This window comes from Myxine glutinosa, chromosome 10 (genome assembly GCF_964187855.1).
Source record: "Myxine glutinosa chromosome 10, kmMyxGlut1.1, whole genome shotgun sequence".
NCBI lineage: Eukaryota > Metazoa > Chordata > Myxini > Myxiniformes > Myxinidae > Myxine > Myxine glutinosa.
Window position 1 is genome coordinate 126,545,587 of NC_136270.1, and position 20,583 is coordinate 126,566,169.

The following is a 20,583-nucleotide window of genomic DNA, read 5'->3' on the forward strand; positions in this document are numbered from 1 at the left end:
GGACCCATTGTGTTCAAACTTGGCACAAAGACGATACATGAGAGTATACATATGCAGAAGATCTTGTTTTGTAATCCGACCAAAGATGGCCGACTGGCAGCCTTCAACTCCGTACATCAAAATTACTAAAACGAAGGGGGCTATGAGATTTGATGTCTTCTTCTTCTTGTTACCTCTGCAACCAAAGGTGGATGGAGGTTATGTTTTCATCCCCGTCTGTCTGTTACGTGAACAGGATATTTCAAAAAGTTCTGGACGGATTGGGGTGAAGCTTCTTGGATAGGTTGGGAGTGTGACGAGGAAGAATTTCTTCAGTTTCGGTGAAGATTCAAATCTGGATCGGAGAGAATTTTAAAACGATCCTTCATCATTGAGTGATGGGGCCAAAAAGGACTTGTATCCCGATGTTTCAAAAAGTTGTGGATGACTTGTGGCAAAACTAGGTGGATGAGTTGGTTAAGTGACAAGAACAAGCCGGTTGAATTTTGGTACAAAGGCAGAGGTGTGCTCTCTACCAGGTGCTGTTCTGGTTTGTTTTCTTTTCACATCTCGATTAATAAATTCCCAACTGAACTGCACCCCCCTCATGCTTTTTCACCCCACTGGATGTGGCTGCATTTTTATGTTTTCATTTTATTAAATAAATAATGGTGGCATCAGATTCCTCATGTCTGAAAACTTATGAAAGGACATTTTAATCATGTTTGTAACTTATCCAGGTCCAAAGATATGAAAACAAATAAATTTATGATTCCACAGTGGCCATCCTGGATTTTCTGACTTTTCTCATTTCCCCAAGGATTAGAAGTATACACCCACCTGGATATCATGAAGCACATGCTAGAGATGAATAATGAACAACAAAAAAAATTATCCAGAAAATGTCGAGGTGAAAAAATTACCGATGATCTGCCCTGCTGGCTTTGTTGATGTTCCCTGTCCCTGGTTCATCGTGTCCCTCCCTTGCTTGACCTAGTATGGTGTCCCTGGTTCATCGTGTCCCTCCCTTGCTTAACCTTGTATGGTGTCCCTGGTTCATCGTGTCCCTCCCTTGATTGACCTTGTATGGTGTCCCTGGTTCATCGTGTCCCTCCCTTGTTTGACCTTGTATGGTGTCCCTGGTTCATCGTGTCCCTCCCTTGTTTGACCTTGTATGGTGTCCCTGGTTCATCGTGTCCCTCCCTTTGACCTTGTATGGTGTCCCTGGTTCATCGTGTCCCTCCCTTGCTTGACCTTGTATGGTGTCCCTGGTTCATCGTGTCCCTCCCTTGTTTGACCTTGTATGGTGTCCCTGGTTCAACGTGTCCCTCCCTTGTTTGACCTTGTATGGTGTCCCTGGTTCATCGTGTCCCTCCCTTGCTTGACCTTGTATGGTGTCCCTGGTTCATCGTGTCCCTCCCTTGCTTGACCTTGTATGGTGTCCCTGGTTCATCGTGTCCCTCCCTTGCTTGACCTTGTATGGTGTCCCTGGTTCATCGTGTCCCTCCCTTGTTTGACCTTGTATGGTGTCCCTGGTTCATCGTGTCCCTCCCTTGCTTGACCTTGTATGGTGTCCCTGGTTCAACGTGTCCCTCCCTTGTTTGACCTTGTATGGTGTCCCTGGTTCATCGTGTCCCTCCCTTGTTTGACCTTGTATGGTGTCCCTGGTTCAACGTGTCCCTCCCTTGCCTGACCTTGTATGGTGTCCCTGGTTCATCGTGTCCCTCCCTTGTTTGACCTTGTATGGTGTCCCTGGTTCATCGTGTCCCTCCCTTGTTTGACCTTGTATGGTGTCCCTGGTTCAACGTGTCCCTCCCTTGTTTGACCTTGTATGGTGTCCCTGGTTCAGCGTGTCCCTCCCTTGCTTGACCTTGTATGGTGTCCCTGGTTCATCGTGTTCCTCCCTTGTTTGACCTTGGATGGTGTCCCTGGTTCATCGTGTCCCTCCCTTGTTTGACCTTGTATGGTGTCCCTGGTTCATCGTGTCCCTCCCTTGCTTGACCTTGTATGGTGTCCCTGGTTCATCGTGTCCCTCCCTTGCTTGACCTTGTATGGTGTCCCTGGTTCATCGTGTCCCTCCCTTGTTTGACCCTGTATGGTGTCCCTGGTTCAACGTGTCCCTCCCTTGTTTGACCTTGTATGGTGTCCCTGGTTCATCGTGTCCCTCCCTTGCTTGACCTTGTATGGTGTCCCTGGTTCATCGTGTCCCTCCCTTGCTAGACCTTGTATGGTGTCCCTGGTTCATCATGTCCCTCCCTTGTTTGACCTTGTATGGTGTCCCTGGTTCATCGTGTTCCTCCCTTGCTTGACCTTGTATGGTGTCCCTGGTTCATCGTGTCCCTCCCTTGCTTGACCTTGTATGGTGTCCCTGGTTCATCGTGTCCCTCCCTTGTTTGACCTTGTATGGTATCCCTGGTTCATCGTGTCCCTCCCTGGTTCATCGTGTCCCTCCCTTGTTTGACCTTGTATGGTGTCCCTGGTTCATCGTGTCCCTCCCTTGCTTGACCTTGCATGGTGTCCCTGGTTCATCGTGTCCCTCCCTTGTTTGACCTTGTATGGTGTCCCTGGTTCATCGTGTCCCTCCCTTGTTTGACCTTGTATGGTGTCCCTGGTTCATCGTGTCCCTCCCTTGCTTGACCTTGTATGGTGTCCCTGGTTCATCGTGTCCCTCCCTTGTTTGACCTTGTATGGTGTCCCTGGTTCAACGTGTCCCTCCATTGTTTGACCTTGTATGTCCCTGGTTCATCGTGTCCCTCCCTTGCTTGACCTTGTATGGTGTCCCTGGTTCATCGTGTCCCTCCCTTGCTTGACATTGTATGGTGTCCCTGGTTCATCGTGTCCCTCCCTTGTTTGACCTTGTATGGTGTCCCTGGTTCAACGTGTCCCTCCCTTGCTTGACCTTGTATGGTGTCCCTGGTTCATCATGTCCCTCCCTTGTTTGACCTTGTATGGTGTCCCTGGTTCAACGTGTCCCTCCCTTGTTTGACCTTGTATGGTGTCCCTGGTTCATCATGTCCCTCCCTTGCTTGACCTTGTATGGTGTCCCTGGTTCATCGTGTCCCTCCCTTGCTTGACCTTGTATGGTGTCCCTGGTTCATCGTGTCCCTCCCTTGCTTGACCTTGTATGGTGGCCCTGGTTCATCGTGTCCCTCCCTTGTTTGACCTTGTATGGTGTCCCTGGTTCATCGTGTCCCTCCCTTGTTTGACCTTGTATGGTGTCCCTGGTTCATCGTGTCCCTCCCTTGCTTGACCTTGTATGGTGTCCCTGGTTCATCGTGTCCCTGGTTCATCGTGTCCCTCCCTTGTTTGACCTTGTATGGTGTCCCTGGTTCATCGTGTCCCTCCCTTGTTTGACCTTGTATGGTGTCCCTGGTTCATCGTGTCCCTCCCTTGCTTGACCTTGTATGGTGTCCCTGGTTCATGTCCCTCCCTTGTTTGACCTTTTATGGTGTCCCTCGTTACTCCTCTCTCTCTTGTTTGACCTTTTATGGTGTCCCTCCCTTGTTTGACCTTTTATGGTGTCCCTCGTTCCTCCTGTCTCTCCCTTGTTTGACCTTTTATGGTGTCCCTCGTGTCCCTCTCTCATCATGTCCCTCCCTCATCGTGTCCGTCCATCATCGTGTCCCTCCATCATCGTGTCCCTCTCTCATCGTGTCCCTCTCTCATCGTGTCCCTCTCTCATCATGTCCCTCCCTCATCGTGTTCCTTCCTCATCGTGTCCCTTCCTCATCGTGTCCCTCCCTTGCTTGACCTTGCATGGACTGGGAGGCAATGATGATCAAATTCGTTTCTGCTTTGTTGATTTGGTGCAAACCGGAAGTGTTGCATTCGAGTGTATTTCATTACGGTTCCGTAATGTACCTTTTACTCACCTGTACCTCGCTGTTCATCAGGTAGATGTCATCGTGACCATCGGTGGCCTCGGGGGCCGTTTTGATCAAATCATGGCTTCCTTGGAGACATTGTGCCACGTGCAAACGGCTGATACTCCCCCCATCGTGGTCATCCAGCAGACGTCGCTTGTCTGCCTTCTACTTCCGGTGACACGAAATCTTCCCTTTCACTCTTCCTCTTACCTGTCGCTGCATATTCTTTTCCTTACACCAGAAAGGCTTATGACGTCATTGCTACTTCTTATGGTTCCTTGTACATGATCCTCTTCATAATTGTGTTATACTTGTACAGGAGATAACATGAAGGGCAAATTACTTTACTTTCCATCTTGTAACCTTTTGGGGCAAACCTTAGTCTAATTACCTGTGCTTACCCCACGGTAAGTTGGAACCATGCTCGCCCATTGGTGGATAACTTTCCAGGATGGCAGGTACGCCAGTGCGGGTAGTAGGTGGTTGGTGTGCGGGCTGCATCTCCTACCTGCACTCAAAATCACGCACCCAGGTGTTCACATGTCATGTATGAATGGCCATCTTTGATTACAAAAGGCAACCATTGTGTTCGCACATGGGTACGTGTGTATGAATGCACATACACACATTAACTTGAACTTTGCACACAATTCACATGCAGTGTATAATGTATATAAATAATCATATAATTTATCATTTAATATCCTAGTACACTTTTATTTTTAATTTGGCGTGGTACACATCAGAGCCTCTAATTGGGCTCATCTTGTAAGAATTTATTGATAATCACGCCCAAGGACATGTTTTTCCTCAAAGTGATTACAGCTCATTATTGTTGCTAATTTCCACTTAACGATGGCTGATGCATGGTGATGAGCTTCCTTCCTCTATCTGTGCATCATTTTCCCACAGGGCTCTCACACACTGAGGGTAAACACTGGCATTGAGAAAGGCTGGTGTGGACTTATTCCAATTGATGGATCCTGTGACCACGTTACCACCAGTGGTTTGAAATGGAATCTTGGTGAGTATACTGGCATTGACGCATCGAAGATTCGAGCGGAAGTGAGGGCGGAGTGGGCGTAGCTGGTGGTGAGGGTGGAGTGAGTAGAGCTGGTAAAGCGGGAGGAGCAAGCGTCAGGGAGGGGCGAGCATGGTGGGGGAGAGGGCATAGCGGGCAAGTGGGTGGAGAGGTTGAGTGTGGCTGGTGTTGAGAATGGAGCGTGGGCGTGGCTGGTGTCGAGGATGGAGAGTGGGCGTGGCTGGTGTCGAGGACGGAGAGTGGGCGTGGCTGGTGTTGAGGATGGAGAGTGGGTGTGGCTGGTGTTGAGGTTGGAGAGTGGGTGTGGCTATCGCCAATGCTCGCTGAGGATGGAGCGAGCATTGGCGGTGGTGAGGATGGAGAGTGGGCGTAGCTGTTGGCGAGGATGGAGCGAGCACTGGCGGTGGTGAGGATGGAGAGTGGGCGTAGCTGTTGGCGAGGATGGAGAGTGGGCGTAGCTGTTGGCGAGGATGGAGAGTGGGCGTAGCTGTTGGCGAGGATGGAGAGTGGGCGTAGCTGTTGGCGAGGATGGAGAGTGGGCGGAGTTGTTGGCGAGGATGGAGAGTGGGCGGAGCTGTTGGCGAGGATGGAGAGTGGGCGTAGCTGTTGGTGAGGATGTAGAGTGGGCGGAGCTGTTGGCGAGGATGGAGAGTGGGCGGAGCTGTTGGCGAGGATGGAGAGTGGGTGGAGCTGTTGGCGAGGATGGAGAGTGGGCGGAGCTGTTGGCGAGGATGGAGAGTGGGTGGAGCTGTTGGCGAGGATGGAGAGTGGGTGGAGCTGTTGGCGAGGATGGAGAGTGGGCGGAGCTGTTGGCGAGGATGGAGAGTGGGTGGAGCTGTTGGCGAGGATGAAGAGTGGGCGTAGCTGTTGGTGATGGAGAGTGGGCGGAGCTGTTGGCGAGGATGGAGAGTGGGCGGAGCTGTTGGCGAGGATGGAGAGTGGGCGGAGCTGTTGGCGAGGATGGAGAGTGGGCGGAGCTGTTGGCGAGGATGGAGAGTGGGTGGAGCTGTTGGCGAGGATGGAGAGTGGGCGGAGCTGTTGGCGAGGATGGAGAGTGGGCGGAGCTGTTGGCGAGGATGGAGAGTGGGTGGAGCTGTTGGCGAGGATGGAGAGTGGGTGGAGCTGTTGGCGAGGATGGAGAGTGGGCGGAGCTGTTGGCGAGGATGGAGAGTGGGTGGAGCTGTTGGCGAGGATGAAGAGTGGGCGTAGCTGTTGGTGATGGAGAGTGGGCGGAGCTGTTGGCGAGGATGGAGTGGGCGGAGCTGTTGGCGAGGATGGAGAGTGGGCGGAGCTGTTGGCGAGGATGGAGAGTGGGTGGAGCTGTTGGCGAGGATGGAGAGTGGGTGGAGCTGTTGGCGAGGATGGAGAGTGGGCGGAGCTGTTGGCGAGGATGGAGAGTGGGCGGAGCTGTTGGCGAGGATGGAGAGTGGGTGGAGCTGTTGGCGAGGATGGAGCGAGCAGTGGCAGTGATGATGGAGCCAGAAATAAGTATCTGTAACAGGATATTCATACTAGAACATTTGGTAGAGCGTCTGCCAAGCTGAACAGTTTAGGTTTTGTATCCCAATGATATGTTAGATCTGCATCCAGACCTGAACCAAAATCTGCTTGTTCTCATCACCGACCCAACTCGTCCACCAAGTTTTGTCCACAACGGTTTGAAATATTATATCATTTTTAGTCATATGTCTCAATGGTAAAGAATCCCTTCAAAAATTATCAGATCCGGATTTGGATCTTCACCAAAATCTAACGATTTCGTCCTTGTGACACACGCAGACTGTCCTCCAAGTTTTGTCCGAATCTGTCTACAACTTTGTGATATTCTGTTCACAGACAAACAGGTGGGTTGGGGAGAAAACATAACAACCTTCGGTGGAGGAGGTAATAATGAGGAGTACAGCAGTGTTGCGTATCCGGTTCCTGATTTGATGATGGATCATGATGAAGCAGATGCTAATTACAGCTCCTATTAATTTCCTGAACATGTCCTCCACATTTGGAGTCTGGATGTCGATGTGTACTGAAGCCAATCACTACTGACAGATACATTCCTATTTTGAGAGGGGAAGACATATGATCTCACCAGGCTATTCAGCTATATGGGCCAGGTGTATTGGGATGGCATGCTCTCACGGGCTGTGATACCACTGGGAGATTTTCAGGATGAGGAAAAATGTTGTGGTGGAACTTGTTCCTTCACGTGAACACAAAAAAAATGACAAGGCCATATTGGAATTCCAATAATTTGGAAAAACAGCGAGGATATCAATCTGTAGAGCGGGCACTCATAAGGTTTGTTTGCCTCAGCCATGTGGAGTACAAACACACTTCCTGCCACATGGTGGCATTTGTTCACAAGGAAGATGGCTGCAGGAGCGAAGCTACCACCGATGCCCAATGCCTTCAAAGAACATTTGCTACGAGCTTTGGTGCAGACATACATCTACATGCTCATCTGCCTGAGACACCACCTCTACATGTGAAGAGTGGGATGTTTGGTTGGAAAAGCAACAACTAGCGGTGGCACCATCATGGAGCTGATTAAATACAACTGCCATGGAACTTGTGATACCAGAGCCTGTACATGTTTTAAGGAGATGCAAGCGTGTGCCGCCAAGATGCGTCATGCCTCTGGTGACGATGGTTGTGAAAATACTGATGCAGAAAAAGGGGTATCGGGGGTATCAGATAGAAAAGGGGTATCGGGGGGTATCAGATAGAAAAGGGTTATCAGATAGAAAAGGGGTATCGGGGGGTATCAGATAGAAAAGGGGTATCGGGGGGTATCAGATAGAAAAGGGGTATCGGGAGGTATCAGATAGAAAAGGGGTATTGGGGGGGGGGGGGGGGTATCAGATAGAAAAGGGGTATCAGATAGAAAAGGGGTATCGGGGGGTATCAGATAGAAAAGGGGTATCGGGGGGGGGGGTATCAGATAGAAAAGGGGTATCGGTGGGTATCAGATAGAAAGGGGGTATCAGATAGAAAAGGGGTATCGAGGGGTATCAGATAGAAAAGGGGTATCGGTGGGTATCAGATAGAAAAGGGGTATCGGGGGGTATCAGATAGAAAAGGGGTATTGGGGGGGGGGGGGGGTATCAGATAGAAAAGGGGTATCGGGGGGTATCAGATAGAAAAGGGGTATCAGGGGTATAAGATAGAAAAGGGGGTATCGGGGGGTATCAGATAGAAAAGGGGTATCGGGTATATAATGTGATGTGAAGACCTTGATGAATATTGTTATAAACCAACACGGTCAGGAAGAAATCGGGTATGAACAGAATAGGTCGACAAACAAACAAGTACTCCTCCAAAGTAAATATGGCATTCTCATTTCATATAAAATGTAGTGTAGGGAAGTAGTGTACATTTAAGTCCAAAATAACCAATTAATTGTTTTTGACATATGTAAGTCAGGCTGGCAGTGCGTGGTCTATCCGTTGTAAGTGAGAGGGCCCTAAGGTTTTGAATGCAATGATCTTTTTTTCCCCACTCATTTTAATGCTTTATTTGTATTCCCAGACCCATAAAACATGGAACCAGATCAAAAAGTTTGATTGCACCATGTTTACTTGTGAAGTTGTCGGATAAAAATATGCATTTTGCCACCAATTTCAAAATGGCTGCCAAAATGGGTGTTTCCCCAAAAAGACTTTCGAGAAACGTGAATACTTAATGTACACCCTCGATGGATTCCAAAACTGGCTTAGCGGTTAGGGTGCCGGCTTTGGATCCGAGCATCCTGGGTTTGTTGGCTTAGCGGTTAGGGTGCCGGCTTGGGATCCTAGCATCCTGGGTTTGTTGGCTTAGCGGTTAGGGTGCTGGCTTGGGATCCTGGGTTCGTTGGCCTAGCGGTTAGGGTGCTGGCTGTGGATCTTAGGATCCTGGGTTTGTTGGCTTTGTGGTTAGGGTGCAGGCTTGGGATCCTAGGATCCTGGGTTCGTTGGCTTAGCGGTTAGGGTGCCGGCTTGGGATCCTAGGATCCTGGGTTTGTTGGCTTTGTGGTTAGGGTGCCGGCTTGGGATCCTAGGATCCTGGGTCCGTTGGTTTAGCGGTTAGGGTGCAGGCTTGGGATCCTAGGATCCTGGGTTCGTTGGCTTAGCGGTTAGGGTGCCGGCTTGGGATCCTAGGATTCTGGGTTCGTTGGCTTAGCGGTTAGGGTGCCGGCTTGGGATCCCAGGATCCTGGGTTCGTTGGCTTAGCGGTTAGGGTGCCGGCTTGGGATCCTAGGATCCTGGGTTCATTGGCTTAGCGGTTAGGGTGCCGGCTTGGGATCCTAGGATCCTGGGTTTGTTGGCTTAACGGTTAGGGTTCCGGCTTGGGATCCTAGGATCCTTAGTTTGAATCCCGGTCGATGTTTGAATTAACGCCAGGGGGGTTGACTCATCCTGTCATCCTTCCGAGGTCGGCAAATTGTGTACCAGCTCACTGGTAATTGGGGCACAGCATCAGCGGTACAAACACGCTTCCATAAAAATGATGAAACCAGCAGCCACAGGCTGCATACGAAACAACAACATCATCACACTATTGGTGTGGTGATTGTGCACAATGTGAGAAAGTGTTGGAAAAATTCTTCATTTAATCATTTTGGAGAATTGTGGGAATTTTTGAACAGGTGTTTTCATGGATACTTTTTTTTTGTATACACACACACACACACACACGGCTCGTGGAAGAGCTAGTACACTGAACGGATCAGGATGTATCAGACAAAACCAGGACGCAAAACAAGCATGCATGTGGTGGCCAGGAAAGACACAGAGAATCCATGGCAGTGTTCAAAATGGATACAAAGGAAACTCCTAGAAGGGAAAACTGGAAGGATGATCGATTCGGGTGGGGTTAACCAGGGTAGAAATACCATGGTTGTGGATGATCTAAGATGGTGGTAGAGAGCTGTCTTGAAGACCTGGGGGTGATGGGAGCTCAGGTGTGCCAAGGAAGGACTTTGTATGATGGAGGATGCTCAGTGGGCGGCTCACTTTGGAAGCCAAATGTGGTTTGCCCAAGAAAGATCATGGCTGATAGTGAGACCCAGGAGTTTGAGTAACGGAACTTCCACAAGAGGATTGGTAAGGAAGTAGATGAGAGAGAGAGAGAGAGAGACGGAGAGACGGAGAGACGGAGAGACGGAGAGACGGAGAGACGGAGAGACGGAGAGACGGAGAGACGGAGAGACGGAGAGACGGAGAGACGGAGAGACGGAGAGACGGAGAGACGGAGAGACGGAGAGACGGAGAGACAGAGAGACAGAGAGACAGAGAGACAGAGAGACAGAGAACACGAACGAACTTTTATTACAAAAGTATAAAAAAAAAAAGCACAACAAACCAAGTAATTCAATAGCAGTGAACAAAATAATTAAATCAAGGAATTGAAAAACATGACTAATTATAATTAGAGCAGCAAAAAAAGTTCATCTCCCTTCACCTTTGCACCATTTTTGAACAAAGTGATCAAGCCGAGGACTCTCTCGGTAAAAATTAAATTCAATTTTAAGGCGGGCAGACACAAGGCCTTTAAAGGCTAACAAAATTCTGCATTCCGATGAGCTTGTCCCAGAGACCCGACTCTTCCGCGTAATATATATCGCGAGTTTCGCCTCGGCAAGTAAAAAATTAACGATTTGAGAACCGACATTCTCGTTAGACACAGGCATGCAGTACACAAAAATATAAGAAGAAAAACAAAAACCGAAATTCTGGAAGACATATTTCAGGAGTTGAAAAAGTGGAGCCAGCCTTTGGCATCCGACATATGCATGGAAAGTGTCCTCGGAGTGATGGCAAAAAGGGCAGTCATCAGATGTCACGAGGTTCAGTCGTTTAAGAAACGCGTTGGAAGGCAAAGAATAGTGTGCAAGCCTCCACTGTATATCACCGGCACGTTTAGACACAGGTGACGCGTACATCGACGACCAGGTAGGAGAGGATGGAGCCCCTGCAGGTAGAAGCTCTTTCCAGTGGGTGGTCAGTGGGCTATTGGGGTTAGCAGAGATGACAACATTAAGACATTGCACGTACAAAGTAGCCTTTGCACAGGCTTGTAGAGGCTTTGTGGAAGGAGCACCAGAAAAACAAAAATCAGGGAAGTCAGGGTGCATTGTTTTTGTGTTCTGAACATCATGCAGTAGAGGCCATGATAAATTAAAAGAGATGAACACTTTAACAATTGAACGAAGAAGTTGTCCAATTAGTCGGGCTGAGGTAACGTTGCATACTTCCGAAATCTGGTTGGGGGTCTGCCATCCAGAATAAGTATGATTAACAAAATCCTTGACAAGAAAAAAACAGATTCAATAAAGGATTGAATTAGGGACCTACTTTGGCAGTCATGGCAAAATAGGCTGTTGAAGAAAATGGGTTCACACATTAGGTTCCAAAATTTATACGTATCCTTGTTTCATACTGGAAGGAGGCACTGTCCGGCATTCACGAGACTTCAATAAAAGGAGGGCAGCAAGGAGATGTCTATTCGCTGCAGATCAAGTAGAAAGAGCTCGGGGCCACACCTGAGCTTACCAGCTTGCTGCAACAAGCAAGAAGCCAGGGGCCGCCAAGACAGGACTTCCTTGTACAGAAGTTGGCGCATGGTGGTTAGTCGAAAAGCCAGTATTTTACTGGTTATGTCCACAAGTCCTTGACCTCCTTTATCCAAGGGGACACTTAGAAGATCAGCTCGAAGCCGGTGCATACCGTTCCAGAAAAAATTAACAAGGATACGCTGCAAGTTAATGACGAGAGAGAGAGAGAAAGAGAAAGAGAAAGAGAAAGAGAAAGAGAAAGAGAAAGAAAGTAAGTGAATGAAAGGTTTTGTCAGCATTAAAACATAGTCCAAGTGTTTGATCAGCTTGTGATTTTTTTTTTCCCCCAAGATCTGAAGAAAGTGAAGAGGATGAAGTTTGTTTGTCTGAAGGATGAAGGATGAAGGATGTCACGACACAGGGTGGAATCATTAGCAAATAGATAAAGAGGATTTTCCAGTCAGAGAGATCATTGATGAAGATCAGGAATAGGCCCATAAAAACTGCCCTGGAGCATTCCAACCTGGACAGTGAGAAGAGGTGAAAGAATTCCATTGAGACCCACATGTTGTCGACGACAGTAGAGGAAATCAGTAAGCCATGTGTGGAGTGGGCCTTGGATGGCATAAGCAGAGTTTGGAGAGTAAGGCGGGATGCCAGACTGTATCGAAATCGTGAGATGTCCAGAGAGGCAGCCCTGACCTCATATCTGACATTGAGGGCCTCCATCCATTGTTGGGTGAGTAGAAGCACCATGTCCAAGGTGGAGTGACCTGGTCTACAACCAAATTTGTGATCTGGGATGAGGTTGTTGGAGAAAAGTAAGGATTTCATATAAATTGTGATGATGATGTGATGATGAATTGTGATCATGATGGATTCCATGGCCTTGCTGATAATTATTGGAAGCCGATAGATCTGTAGTTGAGGGGATCCGTTTTTGCACCTTTTTTAATGGTTAAAAAAAAAATTGTTTATTTTTTTTTAATTTTAAAAGGTGAAAAGTGATTTATTATACGATGCGATGATTACTAATCCGTTGATTTGCAAACTTGTTGTTTTGGTTTGTTTGACCAGAAGTTATAATAGAGAAAATAATTAAATCCTAACTTGTTCACTGTGTTTTGGTAATATCAACTACGGGTTCTTGATAGAAACCTCAGAAGGCCCGATGTATTGTTTGTAAATATAATTTTTTTTTTGTCCGAGTTCTCATTCTTCGCTGTCTATGTCCAGCCGACCAGCGTTTGCAGTTTGGTGTCCTCGTGAGCACGTCCAACGCCTTGGATGGGAGTGCAGTTGTCCACGTGACGACGGACGGACCGTTGCTGTGGACAATGGGTTTGAAGAATGCGGTTTGACACTTTGATTGGAAATTCTTTGTTTAATCCTCGGGAGGAATTCCACAGGATGAAGACAATACTTGTATGGATGTGAAGTATAAAGTTTCCATGTTTTTGAATATGCACATCCAATTATTATTTTAACCTCTGGTTGTTTCTTTTCCCTTTCGCAATAAATGATGCAACATTATGCACTTTGTGGGATCGGAAAGCGGGAATAAGCAATTGGTTTGTCTCCATCCTTCCATGTCCGTGTTAGGCCTGGTGTTGGCTTAGCGGTTAGGGTTCCGGCTTGGGATTCTAGGATCCTGGGTTCTTAGCGGTTAGGGTTCCGGCTTGGGATCCTGGGTTCTTAGCGGTTAGGGTTCCGGCTTGGGATCCTGGGTTCTTGGCGGTTAGGGTTCCAGCTTGGGATTCTAGGATCCTGGGTTCTTGGCGGTTAGGGTTCCGGCTTGGGATCCTGGGTTCTTAGCGGTTAGGGTTCCGGCTTGGGATCCTGGGTTCTTAGCGGTTAGGGTTCCGGCTTGGGATCCTGGGTTCTTAGCGGTTAGGGTTCCGGCTTGGGATCCTAGGATCCTGGGTTCGAATCCCAGTCGATCCCTGAATTAACACCAGAGGGGTTGACTCAGCCTGTCATCCTTCCGAGGTCGGCAAATTGAGCACCAGTTCACTGGTAATTCCCTGTGTGTCGCAAGAGGTGACTAACAGGGTTGGCGGCAGGAAGGGCATCCGGCCCTAAAACATTGCTTCAAAAATGGGACCACGGTGCCTGAAAAAGACCAACCCCTGCTCTGCGGGGGGAAATGGCCTCTAAAGGTGGTACTTATCAGTTTCATGGTCACTTTATGATTAAGGAACAGCTTATTTTAATTGAATGTTATATTTTGAACACGAATCGGAACATGAATAGGAAGAAAATTCTGACACGCACAGAGAGGAGTGAGATTATTGTTATGAGGGGACCACGGCTTCCCTTTTGAAATTGCTAAGATTGTTATTATTATTCTGATTCCATGAAATTTGTTGGCGACTGTTACATATTTATGTGAATGTATGTGAATTACCATGCAGGTCTTTGCTTCCGTGTGTTGTATACTAAGTTGTTGTGTAGTTGTTGTGGTTGGAGGGTCAGGAGCCCTTCTGAAAGAGTGGCAGGAAACGGAAGTGGCCGGAAGCGGAAGTGACGGGGAACGGAGGAGAAAGACACGAGGGAAAGGAAGGTTTCTTCTTCCTCGCCCCGCTCCGACAAAAGGTGGAAGCGACCTTGCGCTGCGTGGAAAACGCGCCGTTTCGAAACGTCTGGCGAGAGGAGTTACCTGGGCGGTAAATACCTTTTGACACGTCCAGTCACCGTGAGTTCGTGCACGAAACCAAGCGTCCGGGACAGTTTGCCCCGTCTACAAAGACGCGTACGGGTCCGCACGTTGGGCCTCGCTCGCGTCGGAAGCCGCGCTGGGTTTTGCCCCGTCTACAAAGACGCGTACGGGTCCGCACGTTGGGCCTCGCTCGCGTCGGAAGCCGCGCTGGGTTTTTGCCCATCTACAAGGACGCGTAAGGGTCGCACTTGGGGCCTCGCGCACGTTGGACGCCGCGCTGGGTTTGCCCCGTGGCTTGGCAAGGAGGTGCGCTGCAGCCGCGGCCCCAGTCCGAGATGGCACGTTTAGAGCACGTCCGCCCGGGGCTCGTTCAACCGCCCGTGTGCGGAGAGGAGAGACATTGACCACGGAGGGAGTCAGGAGTGGGGCTCACGTGAGGAATGTATTAGTATAAGATGGCCATCTTAGAGTTTGTGTAGATGAGTTCACATGGTTGTAATATTGATTGTGCCTGGTTGTGTATTGTTGATTGCTCGGGGAAAATCTCCGTGGTTGTGTCTTTGAAAGTGTTTGGTATCATTACCATTGGAAATATATACTTGCACATCAGTTGTCTCCTGGGTGAAATTCCTATGGATTGCGTGGCGAATGCGCCTATATAATACTATTTGCTGGCGAAGGTCCTCTCACGGTCCGGGGGTCACCGAGACCTGGTATGCACTGAGGGGACCACGTAACAGAATTGGGGGCTCGTCCGGGATTACGATTTGCGGTTTCGCAATTGGGTCTACGTCCGGGATCTAAAAGTGTATAAAATAATAAAATAATAATATTTTTGGTAATTAAAATTTATTAATTAATTATTAATTGGTAATATTTTTTTTTGAGAAATTGGGGAAAGTCTTGGGGTGAAGGTTAACAGGTGTTAACGATAGGCACCATGGCGTTTGTGGCACAGAACTTTGGGGTAACCCCGAGTGAGGCACAGTTCCGAGCGTTGCTAAAGTCGGATCTCTTGAAATTGGCCAAACATTTTAACTTGGAGGTCCGAACTAATTTGAGGAAGGCAGAGTTGCAGGCCACGGTGATACAATCTATGGTGGGATTAGGAACATGGGACGAGTTAGCCTGGGAGTGGCTACCCGAAGAACCAGAAGACGTGGAGCTCCGGAAACTGGAGTTGCAATTACGGAGCCAGGAACGGATCAAAGAAGAAGAAAGGAAAGCAGAAGCGAGGAGAGAAGAGAAGCAAGCAGAGGAAAGGAGAGTGGAACGAGAACTCCAGGAAAGGTTAAAAGAAGAAGAAAGGAAAGCAGAAGAGAGGAGAGAAGAGAAACAAGCAGAGGAAAGGAGAGTGGAACGAGAACTCCAGGAAAGGTTAGCAGAAGAAGAAAGGAAAGCAGAAAAGGAAAGAGCAGAAGAAGAAAGGAAAGCAGAAAAGGAAAGAGCAGAAGAAGAAAGGAAAGCAGAAAAGGAAAGAGCAGAAGAAGAAAGGAAAGCAGAGGAGAGGAGAGAAGAGAAACAAGCAGAAGAAAGGATGAAAACAAGGGAACTCGAAGCAGAGGAGAGAAAAGCGGAAAGGGAATTAAAGGAACGTGACATGGAGCTTCAGCAAGAAATCAAATGCAAGGAGCTGGAGTTAATGAGAGAACGGGGAGAGGCACCACCCTTGCTGACGGGGTCGACACCTAACCAGAAAACCTGGGATGTGGGCAGACATGTGAGGCTGGTTCCACCGTTCAGTGAAAAGGAAGTCGCGAAATTCTTCCCACACTTTGAGAAAGTGGCTCGACAATTAAACTGGCCGGAGGAGGCCTGGACCATACTCGTACAAAGTGTGCTGGTGGGGAAAGCTCAGGAAATTTATTCGGCATTACCAATGGACCAATGTGCAGATTATGAGGTACTGAAGAAGCACATCCTCAAGGCCTATGAGTTGGTTCCGGAAGCTTACAGGCAAAAATTCAGGAATGCCAGGAAGAGGGAGAGTGAGACCCATGTGGAGTTTGCCAGAGTGAAAGAAAACATGTTTGATCGGTGGTGTGAGTCAAAAGGAGTCGGGAAAGACTTCGAGACATTGCGGGACTTGATCCTGGTGGAGGAATTCCAGCAGTGTGTCCACGAGGACATCAAAGTGTACCTGCAGGAAAAGAAGGTACCAAAGTTGTGGGACGCAGCCACCATGGCAGATGATTATGCCTTAACCCACCGAATAGGGGTCCACGAACCTAACTCCTCGCCTAGATCTCCGCAGGGGAGGTGGGGAACAGCAGGTGCGGAGAACGACCATACATGGCGGCGGCCTCGAGATGATTATGGGGACAACTATGATACCCCACCGGTTCGAAATCAGAGGGATGCGGGCCCAAGACAAACTTATAGTTCGGGGGGCCCGAGGCAGACCCCGAGTTTTTCCTCCGGGCCTACTTGCGCGTTTTGCAAAAAACCTGGACACTTGATGTCCAGTTGTTACCTCATGAAAAGGGACAACCCAGAGCGGAGTCCGACTATTACAACTCCGAATGCGATGGCTAGCGTAAGAAATCGCCATCAAGAGGGTTACCAACCATTTATTTCCGAGGGGTTTGTGTCACTGGATGGAGCCTCGACTAACCGGAGACCGGTTAGGATATTGAGAGACACAGGGGCCCATCAATCTTTAATGCTTGAAGGCATTTTGCCATGGTCCGAGGAGACGGCAACGGGGGATAGTGTTCGTTTACAGGGGATCGGGGGCGGTGTTAGTGCTCCCCTTCAGGTCATCCAGTTGGAGTCCGATTTGGTGTCAGGACCGGTCACCGTCGGTTTACAAGCCACGTTTCCTGTAGAGGGTGTATCTGTGGTTCTCGGGAATGATTTGGCCGGGGGTCAAGTTTATGGTAACCTGAGGGTTGATAAAGAGCCCAGCAGGGAAAATAACACCACCCCAGCTCGGGATGGTGACAAAAGTGCCAAGTTATTTGTAGGGGGACTGAACTTCAAAACAGAGGAAGTAGTTCTGACCTCTGTCTTCAACAGATATGGGCCGCTGGTGGAAGTGCGGTTGGTAAGAGACTGGGAAACGCAACAGTCAAGAGGGTTCGGCTTTGTCACGTTTGCCAGCACAAAAGACGCCAGAGAGGCAGAGAAGAATTGGAATGGCAAGGATTTGGAGGGTCGGACCATAACAGTAGGGAAGGCATTTCGTAGGCGTCGAGAGGTCTACAGGAGAGGACAACTGGGCGGTAGTTTTGGTGGTGGCCGCAGTCAATATTATTATGGAGGCTCCCTGAGTTACGGCCGCTCCCGAAGGAAGAATTGGCAAAGTAGTGGCCGAGAAGAAGACCGGTATTCAGGGGACTACAGGGACCAGTGGTCCCACCCTAATTATTAGGGACGTTCTGAGAAGTTGAAGCACTGAAGGCGGCGGAGCCGCCGAGCCAAGATTCCTACACGAATTAACCGTGAACGCCGTTCCTAAAGGCGTCCATGTAGTGAACTTTCCTGCACGGACTAACCGTGAACTCCACGTTCCTCAAGGCATCCATGTAGTGAATACTCGGCTTGGCCTCCCGGAAAAGTGCTATCGAGTGGCTTAACTGGCTTTATTTTTAAGTGATAACTGTGCCCGGGGGGAACTGATAATGTGGGGGGGTTGAGTTATCTGGTTTGTTTCTCCAAATTGGCCGGCAAAGAAAGTTTTCGCTGGGTTCAAACTTTCTTTCTTGAAGGGGGGGAGTGTTACATATTTATGTGAATGTATGTGAATTACCATGCAGGTCTTTGCTTCCGTGTGTAGTATACTAAGTTGTTGTGTAGTTGTTGTGGTTGGAGGGTCAGGAGCCCTTCTGAAAGAGTGGCAGGAAACGGAAGTGGCCGGAAGCGGAAGTGACGGGGAACGGAGGAGAAAGACACGAGGGAAAGGAAGGTTTCTTCTTCCTCGCCCCGCTCCGACAAAAGGTGGAAGCGACCTTGCGCTGCGTGGAAAACGCGCCGTTTCGAAACGTCTGGCGAGAGGAGTTACCTGGGCGGTAAATACCTTTTGACACGTCCAGTCACCGTGAGTTCGTGCACGAAACCAAGCGTCCGGGACAGTTTGCCCCGTCTACAAAGACGCGTACGGGTCCGCACGTTGGGCCTCGCTCGCGTCGGAAGCCGCGCTGGGTTTTGCCCCGTCTACAAAGACGCGTACGGGTCCGCACGTTGGGCCTCGCTCGCGTCGGAAGCCGCGCTGGGTTTTTGCCCATCTACAAGGACGCGTAAGGGTCGCACTTGGGGCCTCGCGCACGTTGGACGCCGCGCTGGGTTTGCCCCGTGGCTTGGCAAGGAGGTGCGCTGCAGCCGCGGCCCCAGTCCGAGACGGCACGTTTAGAGCACGTCCGCCCGGGGCTCGTTCAACCGCCCGTGTGCGGAGAGGAGAGACATTGACCACGGAGGGAGTCAGGAGTGGGGCTCACGTGAGGAATGTATTAGTATAAGATGGCCATCTTAGAGTTTGTGTAGATGAGTTCACATGGTTGTAATATTGATTGTGCCTGGTTGTGTATTGTTGATTGCTCGGGGAAAATCTCCGTGGTTGTGTCTTTGAAAGTGTTTGGTATCATTACCATTGGAAATATATACTTGCACATCAGTTGTCTCCTGGGTGAAATTCCTATGGATTGCGTGGCGAATGCGCCTATATAATACTATTTGCTGGCGAAGGTCCCCTCACGGTCCGGGGGTCACCGAGACCTGGTATGCACTGAGGGGACCACGTAACAGCGACCTACAGGTCAAAACGTTAATCGAAGGAATTTGAAACTTTGACTATGTATGGTATATACCACTTGACTTAATGCATATCCTAAGTATGACGTCATAGGTCACGTGATGTGGCGGCCATATTGGTTTTTGTTGAAAAATCTTTGAAATCTATCTCCTTCATTTTTCGACCTATTGAGTTCAAACTTGGCATACATATAATCCACCCCAAGGCGAAGAACTCTTTTCTCCGATTTTTAATTTTTTTTATTAATTAGTCTACGGCGCGCCAATTAAAAAAAGTGCTGACTGCATTAAAAAAAAAATTAATTTGTGATGCCATGAATTTTGTATCGACCTAAAGGCCAAACCGTTAGTCATATTAACTTATTACCTTGACCAATTTATAGTATGTCACTTGATTGGATGCATATCCTAAATATGGCGTCATAGGTCACGTGACATGGTGGCCATATTGGATTTTATGAAAACATTTAAAATGCATCTCTGCCTTCATTTTTCGATCGATTGAGTTGAAACTTTGACCAATTATCGTCTAACACTTGATCGCATATCCTAATTAAGACGTCATATGTCACGTGACATGGCGGCCATATTAGATTTCTGAAAACCTTTAAAATGCATCTCCTCCTTCATTTTTCGATCGATTCAGTTCAAACTTTAAACGATCGGATCCGGGCTGCCGTTGTTAACGACTCTGGCGTGCGCTTGTCCAATTAGGATGGAGTGGCATGGTCCCCGGATCATCACTGCCCGCAGTTTTAATTACTATTTATTTTTACTCTTCCTGCCGAGCAGTTGAACAAAATTGAAAATCATTCCAAACAGGAAACGTAGTTTTTAAGGACGTTGTAAAGAACACAAACGACAGGTATGAAGAACGAATGTCACGTGTTGTGAACGCCACCGGGTAAAATGGTGGAAAACCCCGGAATTAATTTATATGCCTATGAGCCTCTTTTTTAATTGAATTATATACTTTAAGACTGTAGAACACAAACAAATTGTCTCATAATACTTCCAACACACATGCAATATATCCATGTATAGCATGAGAGTGGCGTGGCATGTTTTTTGAGGGTGAAGAAGAGGCCGCCATATGGCGAGCCTATGTACTGATCAATAAAGCCTCGATCTCCGAAATTGCAGCGCAACGTCATCCTATTGGTGTAAGCGGATTGGTGTATAAAACTGCGTCATTGTGCTAAAATTCCACTTTTTAAAAAAACGATCTTTAAAATCATTTTATTTCCCCTTCGCCGATTCGCTCAATGGTTATGAATTGAGGCAAGGTTTCCAGATTGTGGTCAATGCCCTCGAATCGTCGCAGGTTGGCGAACATTTTCCACATTTATTCATCTCATTAACATGGACCAACAAAACAATAACCCCCTCAAATTGACAGTCCGAAACGGCGGCATATAAGCACGAAAACAATGCACAAACATGTTCATTAAGGGCACAGTTTGGCCAAATTTTAAACGAAGTCCCTAACCCTATTTTCCCCATTACTCCTTAGGTTTGCGGTTCACGGGGATTTTTAAGTGGTCTAAACCCCGCAAACGGCAAGGCCCTCCTGTATATACTTCAACATTGCGCAGGGTATCGTGTTCTATGAACTCTCTAGTCTCGTTACTTCTGTAACTGAGGGGACGTAGGTTATGTTTTCACTCCTGTCTGCTTGTTTGTCTGTCTGTCTCTGTGAATAAAATATCTGAAAAAGTTGTGGACGGATTCGGACGACATTTGGTGGAGAGGATGAGTT

At 48.4% G+C, this 20,583-nt stretch overlaps 1 protein-coding gene across 23 annotated transcripts in view; it reads left to right on the plus strand.

The window, feature by feature from the left end:
• The window catches only part of TPK1 (thiamin pyrophosphokinase 1), an 85,437-nt gene extending 70,752 nt beyond the window's left edge, over nt 1–14,685 (plus strand). For 19 of the 23 annotated variants that reach the window (XM_078786080.1, XM_078786078.1, XM_068126114.2 and 16 more), the window contains 3 exons: nt 3,873–4,019; nt 4,758–4,869; nt 12,653–12,982. In XM_078786080.1, the coding sequence (XP_078642206.1) occupies nt 3,873–4,019; nt 4,758–4,869; nt 12,653–12,777 (384 nt within the window). In that variant the 3' untranslated portion in view covers nt 12,778–12,982. Of the gene's footprint in view, nt 1–799; nt 890–3,872; nt 4,020–4,757; nt 4,870–12,652 lie in introns of all 23 variants that reach the window. The other 4 variants (XM_078786069.1, XM_068126110.2, XM_068126118.2 and 1 more) reach the window with 3 other exon arrangements.
• Nucleotides 14,686–20,583: the final 5,898 nt, after the last annotated feature.